General features: G+C 36.3%; 1 protein-coding gene across 2 annotated transcripts in view; it reads right to left on the reverse strand.

The window, feature by feature from the left end:
• The window catches only part of SLIT2 (slit guidance ligand 2), a 380,715-nt gene that overhangs the window by 43,303 nt on the left and 322,424 nt on the right, over positions 1-14,988 (reverse strand). For both annotated transcript variants that reach the window (XM_060012751.2, XM_060012750.2), the window contains 3 exons: positions 2,294-2,418; positions 2,062-2,159; positions 664-803 (listed from right to left, as the gene is read on the reverse strand). In XM_060012751.2, the coding sequence (XP_059868734.1) occupies positions 664-803; positions 2,062-2,159; positions 2,294-2,418 (363 nt within the window). The remainder of the gene's footprint in view (positions 1-663; positions 804-2,061; positions 2,160-2,293; positions 2,419-14,988) is intronic.

Genomic DNA, 14,988 nt, shown 5'->3' on the forward strand with positions numbered 1-14,988 from the left:
GACATAATAAGTAAGTTGTAAACTTGATGTTGACTTTATAGCAAATTGGTTTATCCAGGGCAGAAGTTTAGCAGTTTGGATAGTCTCATGAGAGTTACCACCTTTATTCCTGACATTTTGTATCAAGATAGAAAAAAAAAAAAGGTGGGGTGGGGGGAGAATGTCTGATAAGATTACCCAAAGCGATCAGTATCTTTCTAATGCGATCTATTTTGAAGGACATGAGTTGCTACATGCAAACACTCACTGATGAATAAACAAGTATGGACACGAAGAATCTCAAATGCTTGGTTATTTTTTGCCTATGTAAAGAAATGCTCCCTTTTCACATACGTATCGGTGGGTTGGTCTGCATAGGAAAAGTGCTTTGCATGAAAATGTCATTCAGTTGTGGGACTAAAAGCTTCAGTATGATAACTTCCTTTGTGCTGGAAAGTATTACTTTATGATGGATGCTTATGTTCTAACTGAGCTCCCCAGGACTTTTATTTGGTTGGCTGAAACCATCTTTAACTCCGTCTATTATTACATTACAGCTAATTTCCAAAACACCTATCAGTTATTGAATAATACAATGGTCTACTAAACACATGCAGCATAGTGCCAGTGGTGCTTTCAAACAGATACACAGATTGATGGAATAGCATTTCCTAGTCTTCCTACCTGTGTACTCAGGTGGGCAAAGGCATGTGTAGTTATTAATTCCATCGACGCATGTAGAGTTATTTTCACAGTCATTATCTTCACAGTCATCAACATTGATTTCACAATTTTCTCCTTCAAATCCATCAGCACAAATACACCTGAACGCCAGGGGAAGAAAAGACAAAAGACACCTTCCTATATTTCCAAACCATATGGTCTAAATATTGAAAAAAACTAAATACACTCATCAATTACAGAGCTTTTAACGACAAGAAATTGATTTTTTAAATGCTTTTAAATGACACATTGTAAACATCAATTTAAGTTAATATCCCCCAAATCAGAAACAATTTGAGAAAGAAAATTTATGCTGGCTGCAAGATGGCAAATGGCCCCATGGTCCTATAAGTCAATAAATCCAATACATTTGCAGGTTTAAAAAATGAGAAAAGTTTACTCTACAGCCCTAGATATCTTAATCTCTAGTTGTGTTCTAATAAAATAATTCATGCTTATTTGCTCATCAATGAGGAGGAATGATTCTGATTTTTTAAAAATTACACTTACTAACTTATGTGTAATGTTCTTGATGTGTCAAAGCAAAATAGAAATCTAAAAATAAAACTTTGTCTTCCTTGCAATTATAAAATATGAATATTCTCTTTAACTCTCAACAAATACAATTTTTCACTGGCATAATACATTGTACCTTTCATCTTGCTAGGCATCAGAATAATCTTTGAGTAAAGGCTTGATGAAAGAGACAACTTCATAACAGAAGGCAGAAATGAAGTATATGTATTATAAAAAGTGGTATTTCTAACAAGCTTTAGTAGTAGATTAGCATTCTTATGCGAAGTTATTAGTTTTCATTGTAAGAACTCTGTTTCATGATTCATGAAGTAGATCTGAAGTAACTGTACTGTATGATTAAATAACTCCTGATTAAAAATGTTCACAGCATGTTTGTCTACACATATTGTGGCTTGGAAATGAGTCATTACTTTTCTGTTTCAATGGGATCCACATCTTATCATTACACACAGTCTGTTAAAGCAACACACAAAACAACAGATGGATATATGCCTTGCAGTAGGGGACTATTTGACTATTAATTAGCTTAACAGAGCCACTAATTTGTCTTGACCTAATCTGACTTGATTAGTTCCAATGTACACATGTGCGTGTTTTTAAATTGCTTGGCTTTGTAGCATCCTGAGCTGAGAATACTGTAATGTCTCAATTTGTTTTTATATCGAAGTATCTCTGCAAGGGACTAATACATACTTTCCTTATGAACAGAATTTCTGGTACTCTTTTCAAAACAAAGCCCTTGGATTTAAAAAGGAAAAATGAATCTTTGCTTATTCTTGCTCCAATACGTCAGACACAGAAAATCACAGACCAATGACCTACCAGAAGCCATCTTTTTCTCCTTCTTTTAAGTGGCAAGTTCCTCCATGTTTACATGGGTTACTGATGCATGCATGAATTGGAACATCACAGTCCTGCCCCTGGACAAGGAATGGTCAAGTTGAGTGTAAATAAAGTAGTTCTCAGCACATAGAGAAAGCACAACAGAATAATAAAGACCCACCAAGGAAAGCTACGTTTTCAGATCTTGGTTCCCACAACAGCTTCTACTTACCTTGAAACCATATGGACAGGTGCAGCGATAAAAGTCAACTGGATCATTGTTACAGGTGCCATCATTTTTACATGGATTTGATAAGCAGGGATTACATTTAGCTAGAATATTGACATCTACAGGACCTAAAAATTGATTGAAAAATATGAGAAGTGGATGCTTTCTGTTTTCAGTTCACTTAAAATTATTTCAATGCCTTAATGTAACAGTACATTTTGTATAAAATTATTATTGGTCACATATCCATATGTGTTTCTCTTCCATGACAAAACCAGAAATCAGCATCATCATAATTATCTTTAAGAACGCAACAGGAGGCCATCTCATTGGGAGTTAATAGTGAAACTCTCTCATGTCAGAGTAGGGCTCTGAGTTGTGAGCTTAGGTAGTTAAGATCTGACATTAGGGATGCCAGCATCAAAGGGTCAGTCCCCTCATTAGCTGACTAGCTAATGCGGATGCTTTCCATGGCCAGTGCCTGCAACTTAACTCAGGCGGCTGGTATGGAAAGCCATGGATCCCAAAGAGGACTGTGGGTGTGTGTGCTAGGGGATGGGTGGGCAAGGTTTTGAATAAGTACAAACTCAGTAGACCTTCAAGATGGTGGAGGAGTAAGACGTGGAGCTCACCTTCCTCCCCACAAATACATCAGAAATACATCTACATGTGGAACAACTCCTACAAAACCTACTGAATGCTGGCAGAAGATCTCAGACTTCCCAAAAGATATATATATATATTTTCTTCCTTTTTACTTTTTGTGAGTGTGTATGTGTATGCTTCTTTGTGTGATTAAGTTTGTATAGCTTTGCTTTTACCATTTGTCCTAGTGTTCTGTCTGTCCATTTTTTTTTTTAGTATAGCTTATAGTGCTTGTTACCATTGGTGGATTTGTTATTTGGTTTGGTTGCTCTCTTCTTTCTTTCTTTCTTTTATTACTTTTAATTTTTTTAATTTTTAATAATTTTTCATTTTTTATTTTAATAACTATTTCCTCCCTTCCTTCCTTCCTTCCTTCCTTCCTTCCATCCATCCATCCATCCATCCATCCATCCATCCATCCCTCTTTTTTTCTCCCTTATCTTCTGAGCCATGTGGCTGACAGGGTCTTGGTGCTCCAGGCAGGTGTCAGCCTTGTGCCTCTGAGGTGGGAGAGCCAAGTTCAGGACACTGGTCCACCAGAGACCTCCTGGCTCCATGTAATATCAAATGGTGAAAGCTCTCCCAGAGATGTCCATCTCAGTGGAAAGACCCAGTTCCACTCAATGACCAGCAAGCTACAGTGCTGGACACCCCATGCCAAACAACTAGCAAGACAGGGACACAGCCCCACCCATTACCAGAGAGGCTGCCTAAAATAATAATAAGGTCACAGACACCACAAAACACACCACTGGATGCAGTCCTGCCCACCAGAAAGACAAGATCCAGCCTCCTCCACCAGAACACAGGCACGAGTCCCCTCCACCAGGAAGCCTACACAACCCACTGAACCAACCTTAGCCACTGGGGGGCACACACCAAAAATAATGAGACTATGAATCTGCACCCTGCGAAAAGGAGACCCCAAACACAGTAAGTTAAGCAAAATAAGAAGATAGAGAAACACACAGCAGATGAAAGAGCAAGGTTAAAACCTACCAGTCCAAACAAATGAAGGGGAAATAGGCAGTCTATCTGAAAAAGAATTCAGAGTAATGATACTAAAGATAATCCAAAATCTTGGAAATAGAAGGAAAAAATACAAGAAACATTTAACAAGGACAGAGAAGAACTAGAGGGCAAAAAACAATGATGAACAACACAATAAATGAAATTAAAAATTCTCTAGAAGGAATCAATGGCAGAATAACTGAGGCAGAAGAACAGAAAACTGACCTGGAAGATAAAATAGGGGATATAACTACCACAGAGCAGAATAAAGAAAAAAGAATGAAAAGAATTGAGGACAGTCTCAGAGATATCTGGGGCAAAATTAAAAACACCAACATTCGAATTATAGGGGTCCCAGAAGAAGAAGAGAAAAAGAAAGGGACTGAGAAAATATTTGAAGAGATTATACTTAAAAACTTCCCTAATATGGGAAAGGAAATACTCAATCAAGTCCAGGAAGGGCAGAGAGTCTCATACAGGATAAATCCAAGGAGAAACACACAAAGACACATATTAATCAAACAATTAAAAATTAAATACAAAGAAAAAATATTAAAAGCAGCAAGGGAAAAGCAACAAATAACATACAAGGGAATCCACATAAGGTTAACAGCTGAACTTTCAGCAGAAACTCCGCAAGCCAGAAGGGTATGGCAGGACATATTTAAAGCGATGAAAGGGAAAAACCCACAACCAAGATTACTCTATACCAGCAAGGCTGTCATTCAGATTCAATGGAGAAATTAAAACCTTTACAGACAAGCAAAAGGTAAGAGAATTCAGCACCACAAAACCAGCTTTACAACAAATGGAACTTCTCTAGACAGGAAAGAGAAGGGAAGGAAAAGACCTACAATAACAAACCCAAAACAATTAAGAAAATGATAATAGGAACATACATATCGATAACTACCTTAAATGTAAATGGATTAAATGCTCCAACCAAAAGACATAGACTGGCTCAATGGATACAAAAACAAGACCCATATACAGGCTGTCTACAAGACACCCACTTGAGACCTAGGAACACATACAGACTGAAAGTGAGGGGATAGAAAAAGATATTTCATGCAAATGGAAATCAAAAGAAGCTGGAGTAGCAATTCTCATATCAGACAAAGTAGACTTTAAAATAAAGACTATTACAAGAGACAATGAAGGACACTACATAGCGATCAAGGGATCAATCCAAGAAGAAAATATAACAATTGTAAATATACATGCACCCAACATAGGAACACCTCAATACTTAAGGCAAATGCTAACAGCTATAAAACAGGAAATCGACAGTAACACAATAATAGTGGGGGACTTTAACACCTCACTTACACCAAGGCACAGATCATCCAAAATGAAAATAAATAAGGAAACACAAGCTTTAAATAACACAATAGACCAGATAGATTTAATTGACATTTATAGGACATTCCGTCCCAAAAAACAGAATACACTTTCTTCTCAAGTGCTCATGGAACATTCTCCAGGATAGATCATATCTTGGGTCATAAATCAAGCCTTGGTAAATTTAAGAAAATTGAAATTGTATCAAGTATCTGTTCTGACCACAACCCTATGAGACTAGATATCAATTACAGGAAAAAAAATCTGTAAAAAATACAAACACATGGAGGCTAAACAATACACTACTAAATAATCAAGAGATCATTGAAGAAATCAAAGAGGAAATCCAAAAATACCTAGAAACAAATGACAATGAAAACACGACGACCCAAAACCTGTGGGATGCAACAAAAGCAGTTCTATGAGGGAAGTTTATAGCAATGCAATCCTACCTCAAGAAACAAGAAACATCTCAAATAAACAACCTAACCTTACCCCTAAAGCAATTAGAGAAAGAAGAACAAAAAAACTCCAGAGTTAGCAGAAGGAAAGAAATCATAAAGATCAGATCAGAAATAAATGAAAAAGAAATGAAGGAAATGATAGTAAAGATCAATAGAACTAAAAGCTGGTTCTTTGAGAAGATAAACAAAATTGATAAACCATTAGCCACTTTCATCAAGAAAAAAAGGGAGAAAACTCAAATTAATAGAGTTACAAATGAAAAAGGAGAAGTAACAACTGACATTTCAGAAATACAAAGGATCATGAGAGAGTATTGCAAGCAACTATATGCCAATAAAATGGACAACCTAGAAGAAATGGACAAATTCTTAGAAAAACACAACCTTGTGAGACTGAACCAGGAAGAAATAGAAAATATAAACAGACCAATCACAAGCACTGAAATTGAGACTGGGATTAAAAATCTTTCAACAAACAAAAGCCCAGGACCAGATGGCTTCACAGGAGAATTCTATCAAACATTTAGAGAAGAGCTAACAGCTACCCTTCTCAAACTCTTCCAAAATATAGCAGAGGGAGGAAAACTCCAAAACTCATTCTACAAGGCCACCATCACCCTGATACCAAAACCAGACAAGGATGTCACAAAGAAAGAAAACTACAGGCCAATATCACTGATTAACAGTGATGCAAAAATCCTCAACAAAATACTAGCAAACAGAATTCAACAGCACATTAAAAGGCTCATACACCATGATCAAGTGGGGTTTATCACAGGAATGCAAGGATTCTTCAGTCTACGCAAATCAATCAACGTGATACACCATGTTAACAAATTGAAGGAGAAAAACCATATGATCATCTCAATAGATGCAGAAAAAGCTTTTGACATATTCAACACCCATTTATGATAAAAACCCTCCAGAAAGTAGGCATAGAGGGAACTTATCTCAACATAATAAAGGCCATATATGACAAACCCACAGCCAACATCATTCTCAAGGGTGAAAAACTGAAACCATTTCCTGTAAGATCAGGAACTCTTGTTCCACTCTCACCACTATTATTGGTTGTCCATGCTCACCACTATTATTCAACATAGTTTTGGAAGTTTTAGCCACAGCAATCAGAGAAGAAAAAGAAATAAAAGGAATCCAAATGGGAAAAGAAGAAGTAAAACTGTCACTTTGTAGATGACATGATACTATACATAGAGAATCCTAAAGATGCTACCAGAAAACTACTAGAGCTAATCAATGAATTTGATAAAGTAGCAGGATACAACATTAATGTACAGAAATCTCTTGCTTTCCTACACACTAATGATGAAAAATCTGAAAGAGAAATTAGGGGAACACTCCCAGTTACCATTGCCACGAAAAGAATAAGTTACCTAGGAATAAACATACTTAAGGAGACAAAAGACCTGTATGCAGAAAACTATAAGACACTGATAAAAGAAATTAAAGATGATAAAAACAGATGGAGAGATATACCATGCTCTTGGATTGGAAGAATCAATATTGTGAAAATGACTCTACTATCCAAAGCAATTTACATATTCAGCGCAATCCCTATCAAACTACCAATGGCATTTTTCACAGAACTAGAACAAAAAATTTCACAATGTACATGGAAACACAAAGACCCTAATAGCCAATGCAATCTTGAGAAAGAAAAATGGAGCTAGAGGAATAAGGCTCCCTGACTTCAGGCTATATTACAAAGCTACAGTAATCAAGACAGTATGGTATTGACACAAAAACAGAACTATAGATCAATGGAACAGGATAGAAAGCCCAGAGATAAACCCACACACCTATGGTCACCTTATCTTTGATAAAGGAGGTAAGAATATACAATGGAGAAAAGAATGCCTCTTCAGTAAGTGGTGCTGGGAAAACAGGACAGCTACATGTAAAAGAATGAAATTAGAACACTCCTAACACTATACACAAAAATAAACTCAAATGGATGAAATATCTAAATGTAAGGCCAGACACTATTAAACTCTTAGAGGAAAACATAGGCAGAACACTCTACGACATAAATCAGAGCAAGATCTTTTTTGATCCATCTCCTAGAGAAATGGAAATAAAAACAAAAATAATCAAATGGGACCTAATGAAACTTAAAAGCTTTTGCACAGCAAAAGAAAAAATAAACAAGACAAAAAGACAACCTTCAGAATGGGAGAAAATATTTGCAAATGAAGCAACTGACAAAGGATTAATCTCCAAAATTTACAAGCGGCACATGTAGCTCAATATCAAAAAAACAAACAACCCAATCCAAAAACAGGCAGAAGACCTAAACAGACATTTCTCCAAAGAAGATATACAGATTGCCAACAAACACATGAAAGAATGCTCAACATCACTAATCATTAGACAAATGCAAATCAAAACTACAATGAGGTATCACCTCATACCAGTCAGAATGGCCATCATCAAAAAATCTACAAACAATAAATGCTGGAGAGGGTGTGGAGAAAAGGGAACCCTCTTGCATGGTCGGTTGGAATGTAAATTGATACAGGCACTATGGAGAACAGTATGGAGGTTCCTTAAAAAACTAAAAATAGAACTACCATATGATCCAGCAATCTCACTACTGGGCTTATACTCTGAGAAAACCATAATTCAAAAAGAGTCATGTACCACAATGTTCATTGCAGTTCTATTTACAATAGCCAGGATATGGAAGCAACCTAAGTGTCCATCGACAGATGAATGGATAAAGAAGATGTGACACATATACACAATGGAATATCACTCAGCCATAAAAAGAAACGAAATTGATTTATTTGTAGTGAGGTGGATGGACATAGAGACTGTCATACAGAGTGAAGCAAGTTAGAAAGAGAAAAACAAATACCGTATGCTAACACATAGATGTGGAATCTTAAAAAAAAAAAAAAAGGTTCTGAAGAACCTAGTGGCAGGACAGGAATAAAGACACAGACGTAGAGAATGGACTTGAGGACACGGGAAGGGTAAGGGTAAGCCGGGACAAAGTGAGACAGTGGCATGGACATATATACACTACCAAATGTAAAACAGATAGCCAGTGGGAAGCAGCCACATAGCATAGGGAGATCAGCTCAGTGCTTTTTGACCACTTAGAGGGGTGGGATAGGGAGGGTGGGAGGGAGGGAGATGCAAGAGGGAGGAGATATGGGAATATATGTATATATATAGCTGATTCACTTTGATATAAAGCAGAAACTAACTCACCATTGTAAAGCAATTATACTCCAATAAAGATGTTAAAAAAATATAAAACAAATAAATAAAAAAAAGAAAAAAAATTTATCAGTGCAAATAAAAATGCAATAATGTGCACCTGCCCTGATAATATTAGTCCAGTACTGTTATTTTCATACATGAGATACAAAACACTGCCACTTTTATGCTTAGGACAAGAAACCGAAAATGAAATCTTCATTATATCCTCCCTCATGTCCCTTCAGTTCAATTTGTTAGCACATTAGCACAGGCACAAGATGAGTGAGATTTCTGTGTCTTCCTCGTCGAGAAGAAAATACTGCTGAAGCGGTCTCTACTTGCAATCTCACCTTTTGGGATACACATTAAAAAAATGTCATAATCCATGAAAGGTCTAGATTAAATGCAGATTCAGTTGAAGATACATTCCTTTGGCCACACATATTTGTTCCACAAGTGGCTGAAAATGTAGATATTGTACCATCCTCAATAAAATTATGTTCCATTGATGCTACTTTTTGCACTGTTTGTGAGAGTGCACTAGACTGCCTTTTGGCAACTGTTTGATGAGTACACTCTGTCAGAGTGACACTTTTATATTTAAAATACAAATATTTTATAACATAAACATTAATTATATTTTTGCTTTCACCATCAATCTCTCTGTAGTTCTTTATCCTCACTGGAATTAGCAGTGATAATTCTAAGTGTATGTCTCACCACACATAATTTCTAGCAAGGTTATCTGAGGCAGCTGTATAGCATTCCTCCCCTGCCCCTACTCTTCTACCACTGCTCTAAGCTTCAAGGTACCTCCACCCAAAAAGCTGTATGACTTCTGCTAATATAAACTTTCTTTAATCAAAATTTTCTACAGATTAGAGACCAACAGTAAGCTGTTGGTCTACTTACAGAAACTCATATATGAAAGAAGATGTGAAGTAACATGGTGGCCATTAAAACTCTTCATACCTACACATTCCCTTACCCTAGGAAATACATATTCATATAATGGTTTTGGAGTACAATCCAAAAAAGGACAGCGTTCTATACTGTTCAGTTTTCCTATTAACAAAAACCCTGAAATATGTTTACATAGAGATTCCTGTTTCTTTTTCAACTATTTGGAAATAAATGACAGTTCTGGGGATCACTATTAATGGGAAGGGTTGGTGTTTGCTCCCAGTGACACCTCAATCACTAGGGGAGGCCTTGCCTGTATCTCCTCTGCTTTTTCTTGGTACCAGAAAAACGAAGGCAGTTGTTGTATCAAATTACAGTTGGGAAATTGCTGGGATTAATACTGAAGTGAGCCATGTAGAAATTTAATTTCTCACCCTCCTCCAATGTATTTATCAAATAAATTTAGCTATTCAGTACATTGGGGAAGTAAATGTAGCAGTTAATTAGAGCAGTATGTTAAATTAATGTCATACCCCACAATAAATGGCTTTGTGTTTGCTAAAATGATCACACTTAGAATCAGCACTAGGAAAGGAAATATCTAAATGGTAATGGATTCCTGAGCTAGGCTAGAAGAAAGAAGACTCTTAGAACAAAGGCATAGGGTGAAGCAGCTAAGAATGTACGCCAGCAAAACAGCACGTCAGCAAATGCAAGGACTGTAAACATTCATCTGGCTACTTCCCAAGACCTTGAGGAAAATTGTCTTTTAGTCTAATTCTGTGCTTTCAACCTCAAAAGACTGTAGTTTGAATGGAGGGGTTCAGGGTTGGCAGTTTCTAAATTTATTCCGTGGAATGTGACATTTTTCAAAAATTATGTTTGATTATTTAGATGAGAAGCTCGAGATTGTTTTAGAAAAAAAACTGGGTATGTTTTGAAGAATTATTTTAATAGAGTATGCAGATAATGAAATTGCCAGGCTGAAGCAGCCTCTGTCCAGTTTTTAGCACAGTCGAGATTTATTGAATAAATATCCACTGAACCATATTTGATTAATAAGCACTATCTAATTTCTCCACTTTTTTTTCCAGGACCAAGTTTCATTTTTAATATAGCACGTCTGCTCAACTATTTTCAGTATCTGCAATTTCTTATGGGTATATGAAGGGAGATTGTTGCTGATTGAAGCTTGTAGGCTGACTTGCTTACTTGACTCAAGTCACTAGCTAGGCACCTGACACTAATATTGCCACCCACTGAGAATTTTATCTCACTTTGACTTATGACTAAAAGCTCCAAACACAAATTTCTAACTATATCCCAGAGTCTGCCTTCATTCTGGTGTCTCTTGGACACATGAGTCAAATAGTAGAACCCTCTAGTACTGCCCTTGTATAAAGTCAGATGTACATCAAAGACAACTCAGAAAAAACAAAGGGGGATATTTGATATTGGGCATAACTAACTAATAGTTCAGTAATAGAGACATCTATGGATCAACTACAGGACAGTTGCAGGAGAATGTGGAAAATGGGAAAGCATATTTTGGAATATGTGTTTTAAGTTTATGCAAGCCAGCAAGGGGGAGGAATTCACTAGGTGAATGGAAATATGAATCTGAAGTTCATAAGAAAAGTCATGGCTAGATACTTGAAGCCACAGGACCAAAATCAATTAAATTAACAGGGCTAAGAAGAGAACCCCACATATGTCAATATTAAAGAGTGGGTAAGAAAGAGATGTCAGCAAATGAATGAAGAGGCAATGGGAATGTACAAGAGGGAGCAGTGGCCACTACTGTCTAAGATGAAAAGAGGGCAAATAAAGAAGCTAAAAAGAAGCTATTGAAATGGGCAAGAGGGAAGTCACTGTATCCCTATAGTTTCAGTGGAGGGGTAGAGATGGTCCCTAGGTGATAGGGGGGTTAAAATCCTACAAATTTGCATTTTATAAATGGTTAAACAAAAACACGAAGATGGGTATTACACCTCTGGGATTCCCTGGCTTGGCCATTTGCTACACACACATATGATCTTAAGCCAGTAAATAAACTTCTTGAAGCACACTTAAAAGAAAAAGAGCAATAATTACTTCATGGAATTATTGTACCAGAGATGATATAGATGTATGATATTTAAGAATGGAATACAAATCATTAATTCTCATCACCTATTAAAATAAATGTCTGTTAAAAATTGCCCAGTGTTTTAAGTTTTTTAAAAAGTATAATGAAGGGCTTCCCTGATGGCGCAGTGGTTAAGAATCCACCTGCCAATGCAGGAGACACGGGTTCGAGCCCTGGTCTGGGAAGATCCCACATGCCGCGGAGCAACGAAGCCCGTGCGCCACAACTACTGAGCCTGTGCTTTAGAGCCCACGAGCCACAACTACTGAGCCTGCGTGCCTAGAGCGTGTGCTCCGCAACAAAAGAAGCCACTGCAATGAGAAGCCTGCGTACCACAACGAAGAGTAGCCCCAGTAGCCCCCACTCGCCACAACTAGAGAAAGCCAGCGCGCAGCAAGGAAGACCTGACGCAGCCAATACATACATACATACATATGTACATAAATAAATACAATTTATTTAAAAAAAGTATAATGAAAAACAGCCCTTGTTTGTTTTTCAAAGATGGTGCTTTTGGCAAATAACTATGTAGAAACCTGAATATTTTCTTTAGTCAGCGAGCAAATCTTAATCCCCCAAAGCTAAGGTTATTTCAAATTTATAACTATGTTCTAGTGATAATAAATTTGAAAATGTAAAAAGGATTTGACCAAGTTTTAAATACTATTTCAAAACAGATCTAACTAGTAAATTTTTCATTTTTTTAGATTAAATTATTTAATCACCTTCATACTTTAATTAAATGATTAAGGAAAATATTAACTAATAATTTTGAGGAAAAAAAAACCAAAAGACCTTGAACTTGTCAAGAACACCCTCCAAAAGGAAATGATCTCACTGGGAAAAAAAACTGACAATATTACAATGTTATTATTGAGAGATGTGGAATTTTTCCCAGAATTTCCAGAATTTAGAGGATTCTTCACCTATAAAAATAGCAGAAGAGATCAACCATGTGGTGGTGGAATGTTGATCATTCTGGGATATGAAAAGGTCCCAGGTTTCCCAACCCCTTAGCTGATCTTTACAGATAACTAATGAGGTATGTTGAGCACCGTACCCCTGTCTCTTCACTGGGTTCCTGGCTACCAGACACCTGACCACTGGGGCTGCTTTCCCTGATTTGTGCTCCATTCTCAGTTCCACTTGACTCACTATAAGAGTCTCCTGATGCCCTGATGGACCTGGTGGTATTGGTTACAATTCCACAATTGTTTGGTTTGGATATACATTATTAATATTGTATATATATTTCTATCACCAAACTTCCATATCGTTTTGCAATTATCCATTTAAATGTTATCTATCAGTAGAATACAAGCTCCATAAAGGCAGGGGTTTTTCTGTCCTATTTATTATTGTATTCTTAATACCTTGGATCTGTGCCTGGTGCATAACAGGAACTCACATAATATTTGTTGAATGAAACAGGCAATATACCACTTGTTTCCTTTAGACTGTTCACTCCTTAGCACATTTAAGTGTTTAATAAATGTCTGTAAAATTAAAAGTGAACAATTTAGTAGCCTGCATAGCTAAAGCTTCCTGAACCAAGAGCAATAAAGGGAATATTAGAAATTAACAATATTCTACATTCCATGCTGACGTTTTCAATGAAAACCTGGAGAGGGAAAAACCCTTCATTTTCTACTTGAGCATTCTAATATCATCTGATATTTAAAAGATGAAGACAGGACATTTGGGTTATAAGAACAAGTCATGACCATCTGCTTCCCATTCAAGAATGCCCTAATCTGGGTATTAATTAAATATGCTCTGATAATCTATTTCATTCAGTTCATTTATTTCTGTTGTGCACTGAAACTATGAGATTATACTACAAAGAAAATACTCTGAAAAATGTAAGATAAAAATTGTATTGAAAGAATTAATTACTCAAAATAATATTATTGTCTTTTCTAGCAGAGAAAATATTTAAGTTATATTTAAATATAGCTACATAAACATGTTTTCAAATAAAGAATATTCATCTTCCTGCTGTAATTTGAAATTACATATTTACAAACTTTAATATTAGGAGTATGTACTTACATGATTTTCATGAATAAATAAAACACATTAAAACTGGCACAAAAGTTAAAATATAAAAACCTCAAATTATAAAATATTTAAAGAAGTGTAATTTTACTGCTTTCAAGCTCATAAAGCGTGTAAACTCACAAACACAGTACTCGGTAGATTTCCCAGAGTTAATTATTTTAATGAATGGATTAGAATACTTTGTCTTTACCAATCCATTTTTTATGTAAATATTTCTAGCAAAGAATATGAGAGTGGTTTACAATATTCTGACAAATATCGAGAAATGCTGGCAAAGAACATTATGAGTTTCAATGTTTGCTATCTCTCTAAAATTAGGTTAAGTTATAGAGGAACTGAGTAAATCTTAAAGTTTGCTAAGTGCACTTACACTAAATTTGTTGAGTTCTGAATGTCTACACTTCTTGTCAACTGGCCTACACCTATGCTGTCTGCTATGTAGTTTAGGATGTACCTTGAAATATGTGTGATTTGTTAATTCGATGAGTCAGTGAATATTAAATAAACTGTCACAGTTCCAGCATTTTCCTATATCACAGCTGGGTTCCTGCAGTTCCACCCGCCTGTAGCTCAAGTCCTCACACTTGCCTGCTTATCCAAACAACTGGCTTAGACACTCTTGTAAGAAACCTTTCACAGCCGCTCTCTGACAGGATTTCTTCATCTGAGTCCTGTAGCAACAGCACTATGCAATATGGTAGCCACTAGCTACATATGACTATTTAAGTTTAAATTTAAATACAATTTAAAAAATCATTTCCGCAGTTGCCTTAGCTACATTTCAACAACCACATGTGGCTAGTGGCTACCATATTGGATAGCACAGGTATGGAACATTTCTATCACTGTAGAAAGGTCTGTCAGGCTACACTGATCCAGACCAAAGCATATTTCCATTCATGCTATACTAAGAACAA

Source organism: Delphinus delphis, chromosome 5 (assembly GCF_949987515.2).
Source record: "Delphinus delphis chromosome 5, mDelDel1.2, whole genome shotgun sequence".
Classification (NCBI taxonomy): domain Eukaryota; kingdom Metazoa; phylum Chordata; class Mammalia; order Artiodactyla; family Delphinidae; genus Delphinus; species Delphinus delphis.